Here is a 21258-nt window from a genome sequence, read left to right on the forward strand (position 1 = left end):
GAGTGAACTACCCCCTTTAAAGCTATTTTAAAATCATTCATTATTTTCTGTTTGTGAGAGAAATTGCCTTTCCATTAACACAGTTTTAATTTCTAATTTCTTTGCTAAAACGTCTTGCTTCACATTCTTTGCTTTTGTATGAAATACTTTATTTTGTATCTGCAACAAGAAAAATATCCAGTGGTTTTTATGTAGATTTGTTTAAAAATATATATAACGAAAACATTGTGTTTTGGCAAAATATGTGTATGGGATTTCTATCTTCCTTATATGCCTGGCAGGCAGAACTACCAAGCTATTAGTACTGTTATTGTCCCAGAAATTTAGCATTGATGCATCCATAAGTTTGGATGCTAGTATCAAACTTTTTTGCATGCTAGTACCAAACAGTTAGTCATAAGGTTATCAATAGCAAATATAATTACAACATTTGCTTTTAGGACATACTAGCATTCAAAACAAACATAGATCAATGATTTTCATTACATCACCATGCACCGCACACTTCTTATCTGATTTTCTGTTCAATCAAAGGCTTTCTAAAATCTGAATTCCCTGACAGGATGTTAAGGCCATGTCCACACTAATACAATTTAGTTTAAAAATATATTTTTCTCTCCATTTTGGCCTTCCGTCCTCACCAAACAGATGTTTTTTGGAACAAAAATGTATCTTTGAAAAGACCCCAAAGTGGAAAAACTTGAAATGCTATTTTTAATTCACAGTGTGGACAATGAAAATGGGCTTTGGAAAAAAAAAGATTATATTATAAGTAAAAACAACATGCTTTCTGCTACATTCATTCTTCCAATGGCGATCGCCACACCAAAATTAATTCCCAACATGGCTACATTACAGCTTCTCATTCAAAACCTTCAGTTGTTGCTGTTTTTTAAATTGTTTTTAATAGCGGGTTATAATCATACTAAATCGTATTAAAATGTAAGTGAATTATAACAGTGAACTTTTCTGTAATCGTAGAAGTTCTGTGCGTGATTTGTTTAACACTTTAAGGTTACATCCTGACTGACTGACAGGGCTGCGCAATGTGTGAGTCCAGCAAACATGACGTAGCTTTCAGTTATGATAAGCACAGTTTCCATAATTATACTTTATTTATAGATGAAGGTTATTGGTTCTGCATACAGCGACTTTATCTTGCTGGAGTTTATAGCCGTTTCACTTCACTTCACATCAATGCTATTCTGTTGGTCTATTGGAGAAATGTATAAATATTCCTAGGAAATCTAATAAATGTTGGAGACAAGCTCGAGGAAACACTGAAAAATATTAGTATACTTGTATTACATTGCTTACATATTAGACCAAGTTGTTATCTTGGATGCTCTCTTTGTTTAAGATTGTTACTGTTAAAGATTAATGTCAATTTGCACTTGCTCCAGATTGCTTTTTTTTTTTCCAAGTGACACAGAATGTTTACTCAGAGATGTTGTTTTGGCACATCTCCTAGTTTGTATTCTCACTCATTTTGGTAATTTATATCCCTGTGTTAATCTCAATCACTCCATAAAAAACTAGCTTCTCCTCGTTTCAAATCGAAGTAAATAAACACCAGGCAAAAATGATGCAGCTGAAAACATCTTACACATTTTCAGTCATCTCAGTGTGGATGACCAACTTTTGGGAAATTATTGAAGAATATTGACCTTATTTTTCACGTATGAGTTGGCACAGCTATTGGAATCTTTTAGGCTCGAAACTTCCAGTCTCATTCACTTGCATTGATTTTTAGACATTGAAAACAGCTTGTTTTCCTGTTTGATTTTGCAAACTGATATTTTCTTATTATATTATACTTATTGTTATGTATAGACATGAACACACTTGTTAGTACACTAGTTTAACCTTTTCCAGCCATTTTTATTCCTAGTCATTTCTCCCATAGACGACTGAATCGGAGGTTCTAAAACAGGGGTGGGTAACCTTTTTTTCAGCAAAGAGCCATTTCTGATTTTTTGGCAAATGCATTGTTAAAAGAGCCATTGGGGGGTGTGTGTGTGTGTGTGTGTGTGTGTATATGTATGTATGTATGTGTATATGTATATATATATATATATATATATATATATATATATATATATATATATATATATATATATATATATATATATATATATATATATATATATATATATATATATATATATATATATATATATATATACCCCAATGTCATGCATGTAAAAACCTTTATTTATGTTCATGCACAACTCAAAAATAAACAAATATGAAGCATCGCATGTTGAGCAAGTCCATAAATGAAGAAAGAACATTTATTTAAATTCTGGTATTTTTCTGAAAAGCAACACAATTTAAAATAAACAAACATTTTACGATTATAAAAATAACATAGTTTGAAATAATTAAAAATAAAGTATGCAGCAGTAATTTTTGCAAGTTTTAAAGAACATATATTATTTTTATTCTATTAATTTTCGCTAGTTTTGAAGAACAAAAATAATATTTGACTATTATTGAGTAAACGAAGGGCAAAACGATGCATATTTATGGTAACCATGTACACACGTTTGCCCTTTATTGGTGTCACGATTAAAGTTTATCCACAGCACCGCACACGTGCATTGGTCGAAATGTAAAAATTGTAATTGTATATTCAATAGGAAACTGATTTCTAGTGACAGTTATAATTTTTTAAACTGTAAAATGTTATTGAAGGTAGACAGCTGGAGAGCCATGTATTTTTGGTCAAAGAGCCACATGTGGCTCGCTAGCCATAGGTTCCCTACCACAGTTCTAAAACAATCGCAAAAACGAGCGCACTTCCACATCGCAGAATAAGGTCAATAGTGTGGATGCAGAGTGTGTTTAGACAACCAAGTTTTCTAAACTATCTGAATTACATAGCCCAAAGCTGCAACTATATAATGCATTTCATAGGGGACAACAATTGTGACAGTGTAAATCTCCATTTCAATTGGGTAAATGAGGTCTGGCTTTGTGTTTGTGACGCAATCTTTGCAGATAAAAAATATGACCCTTTTAAATCCTCCACCAAATGCTATATTTTAATGCAATATGGAGAAGATTAGTTGGAAAACTGATTAGAGAGACTGCTTTAACAAACTCAATGTTTCTGGCCAAGCTTTAGTACAAACCAAACACTACTGGCTATTTACAGGGCACCAATGATAGAAAATAAACTTTTGGAAACTATGGACAGAAATAGTGGTTGATAAGTTACATCTACAAGATATTGGCATTGGCATGGCCTTCAAAAGACCCATATCTGTTGACCGCTTGTCAAAAATGTTGTATTGGAGTGAAATAAACTCAACAAAAATTTTTATTTAATTTCATTACAATAGGATCCAGATCCCAGTGATTTTGATGCTGCGTTCACACCAGACACGGAAGAAGCGTCAAGCACGAGTGATTTACATGTTAAGTCAATGCGAAGACGCAAATAGACATCCTGCGGCGCGAAATGCACAAATGAGGTGGTGCGCAAATCAATCTAGTTGGAAAATCTGGACTTCAGCAGACATTCGCACTTGTTAACCAATCAGGAGCTTTCTCTTGTAGGGGTGTGATTATAAGGTAGTGTCTGTTGTTGGTGTCCCGAGGGGAAATCCTCTTGCTGACACCGGACAACAGTTCATCAAACTGCGCTCGGCTCAGTGGGAAGCACCACTGAAAGCCTCCGTTATCTAGGTATAGTTTTTGGTGGAGTTGATGAACTCACAGAGCTGGGTGCACTTCTGAAAGCATCTAGTGGACTCAGACACAGTGCCAAATGAACATATATGCTGTTTTTAGCCTTCCTAAAGCACACAAACACAGCTATTCTGTCAATAAAGTCCATGTTAGCCATTTAGCGAGGAAGCTAGAGTCAGTGGGCAGACAGAAGCCCTGCCCATGACACGAATTTGACACGCGAATGAAGTGAGTAAACTCAAAATGTTCACGCATCTATTTACACTCGAATAGCGCGATTTATTCACATGTTCTGTGTCTGGTGTGAACACAGCATGAGACTTACCGTATCATATCATAGCAGTGTGGTTTTTTTCTGCCCACTGATTGACGGTCATGTATTGCCATGTCTTAGTATTAACATGTTTAAACGTGGCTAGGATTTGCAAAGAAACTAGGATTAAAAGATCTGTTCCAAGTAAGTTGTATTATTTATAGCATTTTGAACTATACTTTCTGAGCTACGTAATTCTTAACTACTGGGATCGCCCCAGCTGCATAGTATTCACAACAATAAACAAGGGCACTTCAGTCAAACAACAAGAGTCCCGGTTTATGGACAATAAATCAAGTTTATTTTGTACAATCATTTAGCTATAAGGATCTCTATACAAAAGCATATTTACCAGTTTGGTGTGCTTCCTGTCACATTTGCAGCGAGTAGGTGAGCAAAAACAGAGTGGGTGGGGAGAACCAGCTTGTTTTAATTTAAAGGTACAGGCGCAAAACAGCTACAGTTCCCTCTGACCCAAAAACGGACATTTTGACAGGGTATCATAAATGATCTGAACATATTTCGACCTGAAACTTCACAGACACATTTTGGAGAGACACAAAACGCTTATTTTACATCTTGTAAAAAGACAGAAATTGTAGCCCTTAAAAAAAAGCTGGAGGAGCTGCTAAAATGTCTCACCCTGCCTTTCTGTTCAACTTAAAATTAGATCAGTGCATTGAATAATCCTGCATGTTGCAAGACACTTCAGTTGACCTTTAAGTAAGAACATACGAGCGGCTGCAGTAGAACCACAGTAGTTCTGTAAGAAAGATCTTGGCAAGGACAGTGATCATTGTCTCTTTACTAATAAATCTTTTTCAGCTTCAGTAATATATTATGTATTCAAATACAAAAAAAAAAAATGCCTTAATTGAACACTACCTATAGAGTGTTGTGAAATTCTAAGACGGGCCAAAAAACCAGGGAGAACTTTCGGTTATCTTCAAAGCAGAATCCTTTAATAAGAAGAGCTCAGCATCACTGTGGCGTCATTGAACTCTGAACTATTACAGCAGACACTCAGTTTAAATACATTTTTATCAGACATTGATACAGACATTGATAGATACATTGATACAGACATTGATAGGCTGTGGGGACAGTCTAAAACAAAGCATGCAAATGAAGTGTTGTTGTCGGTAGGGTAAATTGCCTTTCCAACCACGATCTCATCAGCATATTAGTACCCATTCACGATACATTTTAGCATGAAAACAAAGTGCAAATGATGTTCTGGAGACAGAACCCGTCCGACCAGTAGACCGGCTTGACCATTTGTTAGAGAATAGACACAGCTGTGCTGTGAAACGGACAATTTGCATTACTTTGGAGACAGTCAGGGCTCAGGAAACGGAGAGATTTTAAGGCCTGTCATACCGTAAAAACCAAAGAATATACCTTTTCAGTTATATATAGTTTATTTCTATTTTGGAACTAGTTTATATAAATGTATATATTCCCACAAGGGTATATGCAGAAGGACTTTTAATTTTGAGTAACTCAGTTCAGTCACATCCGGTGAACCGTATGCAGCTACAAAATCACAGGGTATAAGGTCTGCTTCTTTAAACATCAGTGTTCTTCACTGCCTGATTGATATATGGCATAAATTGGGTGGCAGAATGTACAAGAAGCACTGCATAAAATTTCATTGTTCCGCAAAATGTCTTAAAAATATGGATATTTATTTAACCTCATTATTTTCAATGGAGTTTCTGCATTTGCCTGCTCCTGACAGCACTTGATCAATTGCTGAATAAGAGTATACTGTGACACCTGTTGGACACGCACCATGCTGCACAGGTGAAGTTTGTGCATTTGGGGTTTTGGGTGGCGTTTGTACAGTTAAGCTGCTTGCAGGCCGTCCGGCCAAACTCAGAGCATCTGTCCTCCTGTGATCCTTTGCTAACAGTACAGCATGTTCACAGAGCCCATCTGCTGTCCCTGCAGTCAGACTCATTACTCATCACAACAGCTGATACTACCAATGACTTACACTCTCAGTTCACTGGAATGATGCTTTTTTTAACATTCCTTCTTTTCCCCCCACCCTGTCCCCAGGCCTGTGCTCTCAGCTTTTGTGTATTTCAGTGAAGCCAGTGTTGTAGGTTTACAGCTGTTCTCTGTGATATGGGCTTTTGGATATTGGAGGAGGGCTGTATTAATGACTGGATAATTCATCCATCTGACAATAAAAATCTGTTTACTCACCCTCAAGTCACTGTATGGTATTTGAATGATTAATGAGTTAAATGTCAGTCTATTTCTCATGCAAAACTGTTGCATGGCATAACATTATCTGAAACAGCCACTCAAGTGTTCAAGTGACTGTCATTGATTTCTTTTTGGTCATTTTGGAGAATATTTCCAATAAATCCAGTCAGTCAGTCAGTCAGTCAGTCCAATCGACCTACCTACCTACCTTCCATCCAACCGTCCATCCAGTCATCTGTCCAACCAACTAACCAACTGTCCAACCTTCCGTCTGACCAACCAACCAACCAACTGTCCAACCATCCATCCAACTGTCCATCTATCCACCCGTCCAACCGTCCGTCCAGCCAACTTCTGTTTACAAGTCAATGTTTATATCTTGCAGTTGAGATTTGTTTCTTACCGTGCCTTTACGCGGGGCTTCAGCGTCAACGCTTGACCGAGAGCGTGTCTGAAGTTGGGGCTGACGCGATCGTCATAGCAGCATCAGCCAATGAAATTAGTCCGCAATCGGCTACTCTCTGAGCCGAGGATTTGCATAAAGTGATCTGATTGGCTGACGCTTCCGTTGGCGCTTAAAGTTGAGGATTTCCCAACTTCTGTAGCGAGCAACGCCACTGAAGTGGCGCCGACAGATCCACAATGCAGTTCAACAGCGCCTGACGTCACCCATTCAAAGTTAATGGGAAGCGTTGACGGCTCGTGTGACTGTGGCTTTAGGAATTGGGATTCTCAAAATCCAGTTTTTATCTCAAAATTATGGCTTTTTTCTTAGAACTTTGGGTTTATAAATTGAAATTGTGAAATACAAATGGGGAATTTTGAGAAAACTCAGAATAATAAGATGTTAATTTGAACATGAGATATAAACTTGAAATTCTGAGAAATAAAGACTGGATTGTGAGAGATACTGTAGCCTAAATTGAAACAATTACTGAAATTGAGATTTAATGTTTTTATTATATTTTATACGCTTTTGTGTAATTTACAGAATATAGAAAAACATGTACAAAAATCAAAGTGAGTCATTTTAAAACAATCAAAACAGTCATTTCTTTTTTGTGCAAAGTTATGATTTTGAATATATTGTCTTTGTTTATTGTATCTGCTGTGATCAATAACCAACATCAGATAACCGTGGACATTCAAATATGTCAGTGAATATTTTGAATATTATCAAAAAAACCTAAAATGCAAATGATTCATCTGATCTAAGGAATAATGTCACAATGCAGAAAATAAAAAAAATACACAAAAATAAAAAGATTCATAAATGTTCAAATAGTCCTAAAATGCATGTATTTCCATGGGTTTTCAATGGAACCTTAAACCTGGTGGGAGTTTTTTTTAGCGTGCGTAATGTTTTCTCCTTTCTGATTGGCCATCACTGTTGGGTTCACTCCAAATGTGAAAAACGAGATTGAGGAAATTTCCACACGTTTGCGGCAAACGCGTTGTGCATTCGATGTTGTTCACACCACGAGATGGTAATCAGCCTCAATTTTCACGTTTGCATTGACCAGTATGTAGGGCTGCAGGATTAATTGAAAAAAGATCACGATCTCAATTCGACCCTACACACGGTCTTAATTCAGCTTTTCTACGATTCAGCCAATTATATTTTCAAGGTCAGGAGAGAAGCAAAGCAGTCGCACAAGTCTTCACAGCAACATTGTCACATACTGTGTTTATAAGGTATAATTCACTCAAAAATGACATTTCTGTCTTCATGTAATGATGTATTCACGGTCGCGCAATCATACGTGAGCTGGCCGCAAGCTGTTTGTTTACTGCTGAGAACGCGGGCGTGCACGCAAATGATGCCTACTTAAGCAAACAGAACCTGCATATGCTGTGAATAACAGGTAATAACGTTGTAAATAACGTTCCGTTTGTTGCACAGAGCGATCATTTGATGGCCATGCAGGAGGTTTGATTTGCATTTATGTGTGGTTTTTTTTTCACACAATGATGGCAGCCATGAGCCGCACTCGGAAGTGAAAGTGAAACCTGTGCGCACATCATTTAAATGAATATGGCATTTTAGAGTTATGATTACGACAAGCATTTGATATATTTTTTTCTTTCATAGCGAACAGTGTTTTGGATGAAAAAAAAAGTTTACGATGTCAGTATAACAACGCTAGCCTGTATATAATGGAAATATAATGGTTTAATAATGTTGTTAATGACAGATGACAAGCACATGTCTTAAACGTAATAAATCAACTTAAGAATTATGAATAGTTATTATCTGATGTCATCATTTTACTGTGAATTAACAAACAGGACATATTGAAAGTCTGTTCAAGTCCACCATAATGACTATACAAAATTTAGCATTTTAAACAACAGTAGACCTACACATAGGCCTAAGATTATTGTTGTTGTTTTACCATGTTTAAGAATTAACAATAATAATAGGCTACTCATGTTAACCTTTATTTTACATTTACAGAATCATGAGAAAAATCGTGATCTTGATTTTAAGCAAAAAAAATCCTGATTTACATTTTTGCCGGAATCGTGCAGCCCTACTTGTATGCAATGTACTCCCACAACTACTTAATTCTGCTCTGTCTGTGAACCCAGCATAAAAGACTTTTATCGCCACCTGTTGGCTCGGCGTGCCCTTAACATGCATCACAGTGCATTTTTGAGATTTTGTGTGGACGGACATTTAAAAAAAAAAACTCATTTATGAAAATAAACGTGTGCATGAGGACATGGCCTTACTGAAGTGACCTACATTCACTGCCACTTTCGTTAGCGTCTGCTGCCTTTTCTCTGCTACCTGATATATTCACACGCACCACATTTGGCTTCCTCTTTGTTCAAGTAACCTACATTGCCTTGATATGATCTAGTGGTTGATTTATAATCCGAGATAATTTGACTCTTTCACTTTTCAGTGCACTTTTAATGACAAACTATTACATTGCTTATCTTTTCCTCATTTGTCTACCAGGCCTGTAAGCAGACAAATTAAGGGGAAAACTATTTATTATTGGAAGTTTTCAAAATTTAAATGAATCTGTGCTCACTTGAAAAACGTTGAGATCTTTTGAGTGTTTTTTTATGTGTGTTTCTACCAAATAAAAATAGATGATAGAACTGCTCGATATTGGAAAAAAAAAGTATTGCAACAATTTGGATTTTCTGAAATATGTTTTGTGATTTAAATACAATTTCATCAGATTTCATGGGGGGGGGGGGGGGGGGGGTTAATACTTCTAAATAACCTTTGTAATCCAACGTTAGATTTTCTTCTGCTTTTAAGCTCTCTTGAAATGCTTAATATTATCCACAGGTCTAAAAACATGCCAATTAAAACCTCTTCAGTGGTGACACATTTTTAATGAAATGAGCAATTGGAAAAATACAGTATAGGAATAGAGATTTTAGTAATTGAACATTGGCTAATGAATAATGACATCAATATAATCTGAGATGTAAATCGTAGGAGGAGTGATTGAAGCCTTTGAGCATGTTAAATAAATCATACAAGGCAGATTGTTCACATGAGTGCAGATCATAACTTCCTATATTAATGATTGGTTATTGTCCTTTAAAAAAGATAGGGTTGCTTTATCAGTTTGCTGGAAGTCTATTGCTATTGTTTTCCATTACGTCTTGCTGTTTTATACGTGACCTTGTCTTTGTCTCAGTTCTGTTAAGGGTTATGTATTTTGTAGCACATTGGATAATGGTTTGTGTTTAGTTGTGCGCTGTAAATACATAAGTTGATCTGAATTATAAGAACCCACCATTACCACCACATTTTTTATATTGTCATAATGTCTTGTCTGCCTTATTTTATTATTATTATTATTATTATTAAAATTATTATGTATTTCAGGGTTCATACTGTCATGGAAAACCTGGAAAAGTCATGGAGTTTTGACATGGCATTTTCCAGGCCTGGAAAAGTTTTGGAAAAACAGAAAAAGCTGCGAAAAGGGGCAGGGTTAAACCATATGATTAAACGTTAATAAAAGTAAGCGATTGCTCCATATGCTAAATTAATTTTTTTAATTATCCTCGATTGTTCTAACGCAAACACGTGATGCGATTTCACAGGTAAAAATTCACCAAGCTTCAACTTTCAAATGCAGTGAAATGCGAAACTTTGCATGCCTATGAATGGAAGTCTAAGGAGCGAAAAGTGCAGTGTGATCGCAGCTTTACAATAGAAGTAGTTTTACCTACTATTAGTTTAACAAACTATTAACATCATCTAAAATTAGTTTGACAAATATCGGTATACTGGAATGGAGGTTAGTTGTTTTTACTTCTTTTCTTGGCCAAAAACATGCTCTCACATCATTAGTGCTGTGTAAGCATAATCTATTTTACATAGATATAAAAATAAATTCAAACTAAAGTGATTATTGCGTGTTTTATGATATGCTGTAATAAATTTAAACGTTCATTGTTTTTCTTATGATTTACCACATATATGTAGACATTACATGAAACATTAGGCCATGAAAATTGCCTTGAATGTCCAGAAAAAGTCATGGAGTTTTTGTAGTAAAAATGTGTATGAACCCTGGTATTTGCACACCTTCCCTACACACAAAAGCAGTACAATTTTAGATATGAAGTTTCTAATGCAATGACATTGTCAAGACATTTGTCTTAAAGATTCATATAATATACCTTTAAACCAGAGAACTGACCCCATTGTACAACATCTGAAATATTGTTTTAGTCATTCTAAAATCCCTCAGCCAAAGTCTGTCTTTACAGTGTTTCTTTTTTTTCTACCTCCTTGAGCATCTGTGTTCCAGAAGAGGGGTTTTGTGTATCAAAAAACCAAAAGGGGCAAGTTGGGGTGGGCATTATGGCTAAAAATATCATATCACGATTTTTTTCAGGAAAATCACATCATGATTTTTTTTTGTTGGTTTTTGCAAGTTGTCTGAGCAGTAAAGTCAAATTAATTCCTTTATTTAAAAAACAAAATTTTGGTTTTGGAGGCAGTGTGTCAATACAATTGACACAATGTGAGGTCTAATAATTTTTTTACGTGTCAAAATACCGGAAGAGAATTTCAGATTCCATGTGCAATAATCTTAACTCTACCACTAAGTTAGTATTTGATGCATATTTATGTTGTGTTTTACAATAGCTATATTGAGCACAATACTACGATATTCCTTTAAAAGCAGATTGTGGAGAAATTTTAATCGTTCACAATCGCACACCCCTGGGTGCAAGTAATTATTAAGAAAAAGAAAAAAGACCTCTGATGGCCTCTCCTGCAGCAAATTAATTTTTTTTTTGTTTTGGTATTTGGCGCCAGTGTATCCAGCCTGATCTTATGAGGAAATGTAACTATTTTACGTTTTGTCAATTTAGCGGCTAATTTAGTCGTATGGAAACGTAAGATTTTTAAAAGGAGGCGTGGCACTAAACCCGACCCCTAAACCCAAGCATCACTGGGGGACAAGCTAATCATACTAAATTGTACAAATTAGCCACTCGTACTAAATTGAACGATTTCATATAAATTAGCGACTAAATCAAAAAGTTACGAATTGCCGTGAGTTTGTTTCAATTTTGTTTTCTTTGACTCACTGGATGGAAACAGCGCTTTCAAGAGTCCACACTTAGATATTGTTTGACAACTGTTAGCAAGTTTGGCATGCTGTCCCGGGAGAGATCGGAGATAGTTGAGCCCAGGGCTCCCACCTGGTCCATAGAGCATGTGAGGGGAGTACGAGATTAGGTGGTTCTTAAGAGCTCCCCGTGGTAAAAGAGGAAAGGAGGAGAAGGGGTGGATGGGGGGTTTCTTCGGAAAACAAAGATAAGAGAGTAGTTCTAGCTAGGCTACTTGTAGTGAGTTGGGATTAATCTGATTGGCTAACTAATGATTGTAGATAGGTGGCCAGCTGCAGTCAATCATATCTCGTTAAATTAGTTTGTGAAACTTCACTTTGTCTCATTATTTTATGCTGTCTTCCATTTCTGCAAGTTTAATTTGCATCTTTTAATGGAAACAAAACAAATTGGGAAACATAACTAATTGGCAGAGGTGGGTAGTAACGAGTTACATTCATTTTATTAATTCATTTACTTGAGTAAAATTGTTGGGTAACGTGTACTTTTTGGTTACATTTAAAAAGGTGTACTTTTACTCTAGTAAATTATTAGAGAAAAGTCATTACTCTTACTTCGCTACATTTGGCGGCATTCCTTTGTTACTGTCAAATGATAACAAATATGATTCATATGACTTGTTTGCAAAAATCGCAAGGAGACAAGTTAGAGACGTTATGTCGCGAGATTGAGATGTGTCTCCCGCTTTCGGTTAGAGTGTGTGCACCTGTGTTGGAATGATGGCTGAAGTCAAGGAAGACGTGTGAGTTTATACTGCGGTCACACCACGGCCATCTGCGGTTCCGTGAAGGATATATAATGAAATATATATAATGTGTGTGTATATATGTACGTAAATATTGAAAAGCAACTTGTAACTGTTTACTTGAGTAATTTTTTCATAAGAAATTATTTTTACTCTTACTCAAGTAACCTTTTAAGATAGTTACTATTACTTGAGTAAAAATTTCCGCAAGTACTTTTACTTGAGCATAGATTTTGGATACTCTACCCACCTCTGCTAATTGGTGCAAGCAACCAGCATTCTTCAAAATATCTTCTTTTGTATTCAAGAGAAGAAAGAAAGTCAAATAGGTCTTGAACAAGTGAAGGGTGAGTAAACGATGGCAGCTTTTTCATTTTAGGGTGAACTATCTCTTAAACATATCCTGTCAGAAATGTCAGTGATGTGTAAATGTAGATACTTCTTCACCAGGCTTCAGTGCTGCTTATTACTACTGTAACACACTCACTTCCCATAATCCATTGTCACATTATCATCGTCCCTCCATACATGTCCGTAAGCTTCACGTTTCACAATGCGTGGATAAAAGCAGGTGTCGGACTGACCTATAAATGTGAAGAGAACAGCTAATGATCGTCCCACAGTAATTGAATGTGGGCCGCTGGCGGAGATCAGGGTGTTACATAGCAGTTTTAATTGGGTGTCACGGCACCCTGGATCTGTCAGGTCACCTGGATCAAGTGTCATGTGGAGAAAAACAGGTCAAAGATAATGATTACAAGTAAAAAGGAAAAAATAAAAGTATTGCAAGAGTCATCACCTTATATGAGTAAAAAGTGTCACTTATTTCTAGATGTGATGGAAACTGATTATGTTAATAAGTAATCTGAGAGGCGTTCATGTAACTGAGTTAATCTACAAATGTGTACTTCTCAAATGAGGTTACGTCTCCTCATGTAACATGATTCGGTGCTGCTAGGACCATTATGTCATAACACATTTCTGTTGTAAAAGTCATTTTCTCTGTTCATTGTTCTATTTGGTTTATCAAAAAGTACATCAAATGCCTATAGAACACTACCTGACAAAAATCTTGTCGTCAATCTTTGTTGAAAGAGCAACAAATAATAACTTGACTTCTAGTTGATCATTTGGAAAAGTGGCAAAAGGTAGATTTTTCTGCTGAATCATCTGTTGAACTGCATCCCAATCATTACAAACACTGCAGAAGACCTAATGGAACCTGCATGGACCCAAGATTCTCATAGAAATTAGTCAAGTTTGGTGAAGGAAAAGTCATGGCTTTGGGTTACAGAGTGGATGGCAACTACAACAACCTGAGTTATCAAGACATTTATGCTGCATATTACATTACAAGCCACATGAGAGAGCAAATTCTTCAGCAGGATAGCGCTACTTCTCATACTTCAGTCTCCACATCAAAGTTCCTGAAAGCAAAGAAAATCGAGGTGCTCCAGGATTGGCCAGCCCGGTCACCAGACATGAACATTATTGAGTTTGATGAACTCTGGGAGTCCTACAAGAATCCTCTCTTTGCCATTCCAGATGACTTTATTAATAAGTTATTTGAGTCATTGCAGAGATGTATGGATGCAGTCCTCCAAGCTCATGGGAGTCATACACAATATTCATTCTTTTTCCTCTGCACCATGGCTTTATATTCTGTACTGGACATTATTCTGTTAACTGACAAGAGTTTTGCCTAAGCAAAGTCAGACCTTACTGTCCTAATTAAAGAATAAAAAATCAAGGCATGATCATATTTTATTTTGGTAAAATAAGCGTAATCTAGAGGCTTTTGCCTTAAGCCACTTCTGATACCAAATGATCAACTAGAAGACAAGATATTAGCTGTTGCTTAATCATCACAACACTTGAATTTTGTGTTTTTTTTGACGGGGACAACTTAATAGTTTGTTCAATCAACTTAAAATTGTAAAAACTATTAACTTAATTGATTTGTGTTGGGACATCATGAAGGGTTAAATAGAACCCAGCATTTTTATTACAGTGCAGTGTTTCCTCTAGGATTTTTTCCAGCTGTGGCGGCAGGCCTTTTTTACACAGATCTAGCAACTACCTGTGGCGTTATTTCAATGACAAATGTCGTGAGCGCAGTATTAGAAGTCGAGATCGCATTTATGTAATAGCCTACGAGCATGTGAATCTCTTTGCTTGATGTCTTTCGCCGATTTCCTCTGCTCGTGCACAAAACTTCTTGCACGCCCCCTCAAATATAAGCCACTTCAAGAGCGCGCAGATCTTCTTGTGCGCTCTTCAATTAACGCTGCTGAAGTGCGATTTAATGTGTTTATGTAACGAGTATGTCTCCAGCATTTATTAGATTTGCTAGGAATATTTATGAATGTCTCCAATAGACCAACAGAGCGGCATTAATGCGTCCTGAAGTAAAGTGAAACGGCTATACGTCGTGTTTGCTGACCTCAAGCACCAGTCAGTCAGTCAGTCAGTCAGCACGTCACCTTAAAGGGTTAACAAATGACGCACAGCACTACTACGGTTACAGAAAAGTTTGCGCTGTTATAATTCACTTACCCTTTAATACGTTTTGGTGCGATTTTATTACCCGCTATTAAAAAAAATCTAATGTTTTGAATGAAAAGCTGTAATGTAGCCATGGCAGGATGAATTTTGGCGTGGCGCCCCGCCATGGAAGAATGAATGTAGCGCAAACCATGCAGTGTATATTCTTAGTAAAGCATATTACTGATAAAAGTTTTGATATATTAGCAGAAGAAAATGTCTTCATGGATCGTGATCTTTACATATTATTCCAATGATTTTTGGTGTAAAATTAACATTTCTCTATTCATACAATGCATTTTTGGTTATTCCCAAAAAATTACCCAATTCAATTTAAGATTGGATTTGTGGTCCTGGACCACATGTAATAAAAAAATAAATGTTTAATCATGTAAAGTCCTCACAGATTCAATAAGTCCCCAAAATCTAATTGCTTAATATAAATCTAAGCTTAATGCCTCATGTGAAACTCAACTGAACAGGAATTTAATATAAATCAAATAATCTAGAAGTAGATATTATACAAGTTTTTGTGCAACATTTTAAAATTTGCAAATTTTTGTAGTAAATGTTGTAAAATAAGCCTCATAGTGTTAGTTTTAAGCCATAACTCAATCCTGTAACAGACATTAACCATTCGGTTGACCTTTTGAGCATAGGATATTCACAAAAAACTGTTTCAGGATTCAGGAACACAATTTAAGCAAAGAAATTGAAAAAAAAAAAATAAAACAGTTCTAAACAAAAATAAACAAAATGACTAGCTTTCCTGTACATTTTTTTTGTCTTTCAAATATCTTGTTACCACAGAGCAAAGGCGTTTTCCCCACAGTATTTCCTATATTTTTTTTTCTGGAGAAAGTCTTATTTTTTCTAGTTTGGCTGAAATGAAAGCTTTGTCTTTTAATTAAAAAAAAAAAAAAATATATATATATATATATTTTTTTGAGGGCCATATTTTTACCTCCCATATGAGTTATATTTGTGCATATACAGTTGAAGTCACAATTATTAGCCCCCCTTTAAATTTTCTTTTCTTTTTTTAAATATTTCCTAAATGATGTTTAAGAGAGCAAGGAAATTTTCACAATATTGTCTGATAATATTGTCAATATGTCTGATAATATTTTTTCTTCTGGAGAAAGTCTTATTTGTTTTATTTCGGCTAGAATAAAAGCAGTTTTTAATTTTTTAAACACCACTTTAAGGTCAAAATTATTAGCCCCTTTAAGTGATTTTTTTTTTTTCCGATTGTCTACAGAAAAAAGTATCGTTGTACAATAACTTGCCTAATTACCCTAACCTGCCCTTTAAATGTCACTTTAAGCTGTATAGAAGTGTCTTGAAAAATATCTAGTCAAAGATTATTTACTGTCATCATGACAAAGATAAAATAAATCAGTTATTAGAAATGAGTTATTAAAACTATTATGTTTAGAAATGTGCTGAAAAACTATTATCTTCATTAAACAGATATTGGGGGAAAAATAAACAGGGGGGCTAATAATTCAGGGGGGGCTAATAATTTTGACTTCAACTGTATATGTACACTATCGGTCAAAAGTTTGGGGTCAGTAGGATTTTTAAATGTTTTAAAATAAGCTTCTCCTGCTCACCAAGGCTACATTTATTTCACTAAAAATACAGTACAAAGTGTAAATTTTGTGAAATGTGATTGCAGTATACATTTAAGATTTAATTTAATCATTTATTCCAGTGATTTTAAAGGTGTATTTTCAGCTTCGTTACTCCAGTCTTCACGACACTAGAATTCAGCTTAAAGTGACATTTAAAGGCTTAATTAGGTTAACTAAGAAGGTTAGGGTAATTAGGCAAGTTGTTATATAACGATGGTTTGTTCTGTAGACTATCTAACTATCTTATCTATCTATCTTATCTAGACTATCTATATAGTTTGAAGGGGCTAATAATTTAGACCTTAACATGTTTTTTAAAAAAATAAAAACTGCTTTCATTCTAGCCGACATAAAACAAAAAGGACTGTCTCCATAGGAAAAAATATTATCAGACATACTGTGAAAATTTCCTTGCTCTGTTAAACGTCATTTGGGAAATTATTAGATTTATAAATATAATTAGAGATTAGATTAGTCTGTACCAAAGCCAAAACTGGAACTATTATAACAACAAAAAACTCTAGAATAAAATATTAAAAAATATAATACAAAATAAAATAAAAATGTAATAAACAGGAAAAATCAAGAGAAAGAAAAAATGCAGAATTCAGTTTTTTTTTAATTTTTTTTTTTTTGCAAAAACTTGTTTAAATTGAAATGCGTTATCTTTCTATTTTTAAAGATGTTAGATGTTCAAACTCTTATTTGAATGAAAAACGGTTTCGTTTAAATGCACCAACAGTTATTGGTTATTCACAGAGAAAATAATAAAAATATAGATTCTTCAAAAGGGGGTGGACACCTATTCGCTGAGCGCTGTATATATAAACACTGATTCTTACAGTTCTGAACTCTCCTGTATATCACATTCAGCAGAGTCTCTTTCCTGGCTTACATCATGTAAACTCTCCCTCTCTTATGTCTGGATTATGAAATGCTCAAGTCTGCCTGGGTGGAGATTAAATATCCTGCTTTACTCTCTTCTCTTCAGAGGAGGATCGTGTCAGAAAGCCTCAGGAAATGAAGGAAGAGCAGCCCTCCTCTATCTCTGTGGTGAGATATATTACTTATGCATATGTTTTATTAAATAATTAAATGTATTTAAAATATTACTATATGTATCAATGTAATTATTACTTATGCCATTATACATTTAGCTCTTTTAAATGATTATTAACATTTAAATATTTTCATTATCATCTGAAAAAAACCTTTGAACCTCTGCACTTCTGTAACCTATTTACAGTCTTTTATAACCTATTTACAGTTAATTATTAGAATTTATTAGTATTTTCAGAAATTATTAGTAATTTTTTTTTTCCCAAATATTTCCCATGTGATGTTTAACGGAGCAAGAAGACATTTTCAAAGTATTTCCTATCATTTTTTTTTCTTCTGGAGAAAGTCTTATTTTAGTTTGGCTGGAGAGAATGCAGTTTTTATGTTTTGTTTTTTTTCAAACAATTTTAAGGTCAATAATATTAGCCTAAATTATTAGTTTTAAGAAATATATTTTTTTGATAGGTTGCAGAAAAGCCACTAGCTACGTTTCCACCCACCTATTTTTATGTGCATTTTGCGTTATGCGTAATGTATGTGTGTGAATGGGTGAATGAGGGTGTGTGGATGTTGCCCAGTACTGGATTGCAGCTGGAAGGGCATCCACTGCATAAAACATATACTGGATAAGTTGGCGGTTCATTCTTGTGGAGACCCCTGATGAATAAAGAGACTAAGCTGAAGAAAAATGAATGAATGAATTCCAACACAAGTAGATGGTGTGGAACCCAGCATTTATTACAGTGTACTGTCATCATGGCTGAGATAAAGTTTAAAAATGTGTTGGAAAAAAACTCTTCATTAAACAGCGCTTGTGAAAAAAATTATTACAACTTTTATTAAAGGGGTGGTCCACTATGATATCATATTTAAAATTTTAGTTTATCTGTAATGTAGCTGTGTGAACATAAACAACATCTCTGAATGTAAAATGCTCAATTCAATGCAAAGGGAGACATTGGCTTTTACAGAGTTAGCTTAGCAAAGTCTACAATGAACGAACTTTGGGGACTACAAAAAAATACATCCGGGCCAGTGAGATCACAAAGGTATTTTTACCACGCGCACACACTGCGCATCTAAGGGGCGTGGCCAGAGGCACTGTAATGTTATTGCAGAGAAAGCTAAAATGCCATCCAAACGCTGCTATTTCCACAGAGCTTCTACTGTTTCTATATTTGGGCTTCCAAATGACAAAACGCAAAGAGAGAAGTGCTTAGAGTTCAATGTTAATTATGTTCCAGAGAATTATAAAATACATAGCAAGCTTGATTTGACAAAGCACAGCTTCCAGAATCTCTCCCAGTTCAGTGCTGGATTCGGTTAAAATCTCCTCAAAGGAGCAGCTCCAACAAGCAAAAGCTGTGGATTGTGAGCCACAACCTCTAAGTATTTTTATTCGTTATAATTAATTATGACATGCAGTGTCTGGCATTAATGGTATGTTGTAGTAAGGATGTAAACAAATGCTGTTTGGCACCCCTAACAATTTAGCTACAAATTCATATTTATCAGTCAAACTACTGCAAACACACACAGTCTTCACCAGCGTGTGCGTGTCTCTCTATAGGCAGCTTTTCCACGTGTTCTACGTCTCAGATAATGAACTCACAAAAGATATGTGAGCGATTCATATTACTTACACATGCATAATCTGAATATGTGAAAGACGTCATGTAACGCGTTGAGTTAAAAAAAAAAATACAGGATAGCTCGACCAACTCGTGTTGCAGCAGAAAAATCAATCAAAGCTCACACAGGTCGCATCCCACATCTTGTGCTTTATTCTTCTGTCAACCGTGTCACTGTATATTACAGAAAAATAACTCAATAGAGTGGAGGAACTATGACGTCACCTAATAGGCGAATCGGCTGCTAGCGTAAAACTGGTTTCCTCATTAAAATCCCCATAAGACTTTCCCATAGGCTTTTCGAAGATTGCAAATAATATGTGTTCAAACACTGTTCGTTACACTTATACGTTTTGTCCAACCACATAATCCCCACATGAAAATACAACTTTTATTACTTTTGGATCTTAAATGCGAACGCAAGAATTAAAAGGCTAACATTGGGCTATAAACGGAGTACAGTGCCTTCGGGGCGCTCGCCTGTGACGTCAGCCCCACCCTGCTACAGACGACTTTTCAAGCTTATTTTTAGACAAAGATTTAATCTCTTGGTTTATTATATTATAATCCACGCTATATATTATAAACAAATAAATAAGCAAAGATTCATAGACCCATGTGCCTTCTGGATAGTTTTTACATGATAAAATACATTTTGTTTTGCTTTACGGTTGTTGTAAAAGTTTTAAAACCGTATGTGTAAATGTGCCAACATAGTATTATCATAAGACATTTAAATAAGTGTATCGCTCGCGTGCACCCAGCTTAGATGACAGAAATGAGGCGTGAGGGACAAATTCTATCATGGACACTGAAGAACAACATTCAATATTCTTTTTTTGTCACGAAGTACAGCGGAAAGCAGCCCGTACAGTCACATATGCTATACATTTTAAGGAGAAGTGTAAATATTGCAGTTATGACAGAGTTAAACGTGTTCAGATGAAGAAAAAAAAACAACGAAAAATGTATCGATCACGTTAAAATGACAGTTAATATGTATGTGTTTTTGTACATATTTATTGACATGTTTGCATTACTGAGAGCAGGAAAGAGACAGGCTGCACTGGTAAGCAGTATCCCCATAATATCGTTTAATTCAAGAGTTCACACTTAGCTGATAATCAATAAAGTGTAATTGGCATGCTGTCCTGGGAGAGAGCCCTGAGCTCGTAATATCCTCGAGCTCGGGGCTCCCTCCTGTTAGAAGGGCGAGAGGGGAGTTCGAGCTCGGGTAGGTCTCGAGAACTCCCATGCTGTCGCCGTGAGAAGTGTAAATCTAAGGTTGTCTTGGGTGACAATTTGGTTTAGTCGATTGGCTATGGTGTATGTTTTTGGATGGTGAAAGGAAATTGGGGAACCCGTGGGAAACCCACGCGAACACTGGGAGAACATGGAAACTCTGCATAGAAACGCCACCTGGCCCGATAGGAGTTTGGACAAGCGGTGTTCTTGCTGTGAGGCAACAGTGCTAGCCACTGGGCCACCGTGTCGCCCTATCGGAAAAAAGGGTGGGAAGTAGGGGTGGAAGGGGGGAAACTTCAAGACGAAGATAACTGGAGTGAAAAACTCTGGTTATTTATATCCGTAATCATCTAATAGGGCAGATTACGGAGCTAATGAGGTGCCAGCCGTGTTGATCATGAGCACGTGATCCTCTCGAAATTAGTTTAGAAACAAACCACACTTAAAATAAAGGATCAACAAATTGATCTGTCTTGACAGTCTTTACAAGTGAAGGCATTATCTACACACAGTATGAATTCCCAATTAGAAAAATACTACAAACTA

The 21258-nt window shown here is 35.7% G+C and overlaps 1 protein-coding gene across 3 annotated transcripts in view; it reads left to right on the plus strand.

Moving 5' to 3' along the window:
- The window catches only part of bmal1b (basic helix-loop-helix ARNT like 1b), a 58592-nt gene that overhangs the window by 4154 nt on the left and 33180 nt on the right, over window positions 1–21258 (plus strand). For 2 of the 3 annotated variants that reach the window (XM_056462350.1, XM_056462353.1), the window contains exon 2: window positions 17769–17830. The exons of the other annotated variant lie outside the window; for it this stretch is intronic. In XM_056462350.1, the coding sequence (XP_056318325.1) occupies window positions 17769–17830 (62 nt within the window). The remainder of the gene's footprint in view (window positions 1–17768; window positions 17831–21258) is intronic. 3 annotated transcript variants of the gene reach the window in all.

The sequence above is a fragment of the Danio aesculapii genome, chromosome 7 (genome assembly GCF_903798145.1).
Source record: "Danio aesculapii chromosome 7, fDanAes4.1, whole genome shotgun sequence".
Taxonomy (NCBI): Eukaryota; Metazoa; Chordata; class Actinopteri; order Cypriniformes; family Danionidae; genus Danio; species Danio aesculapii.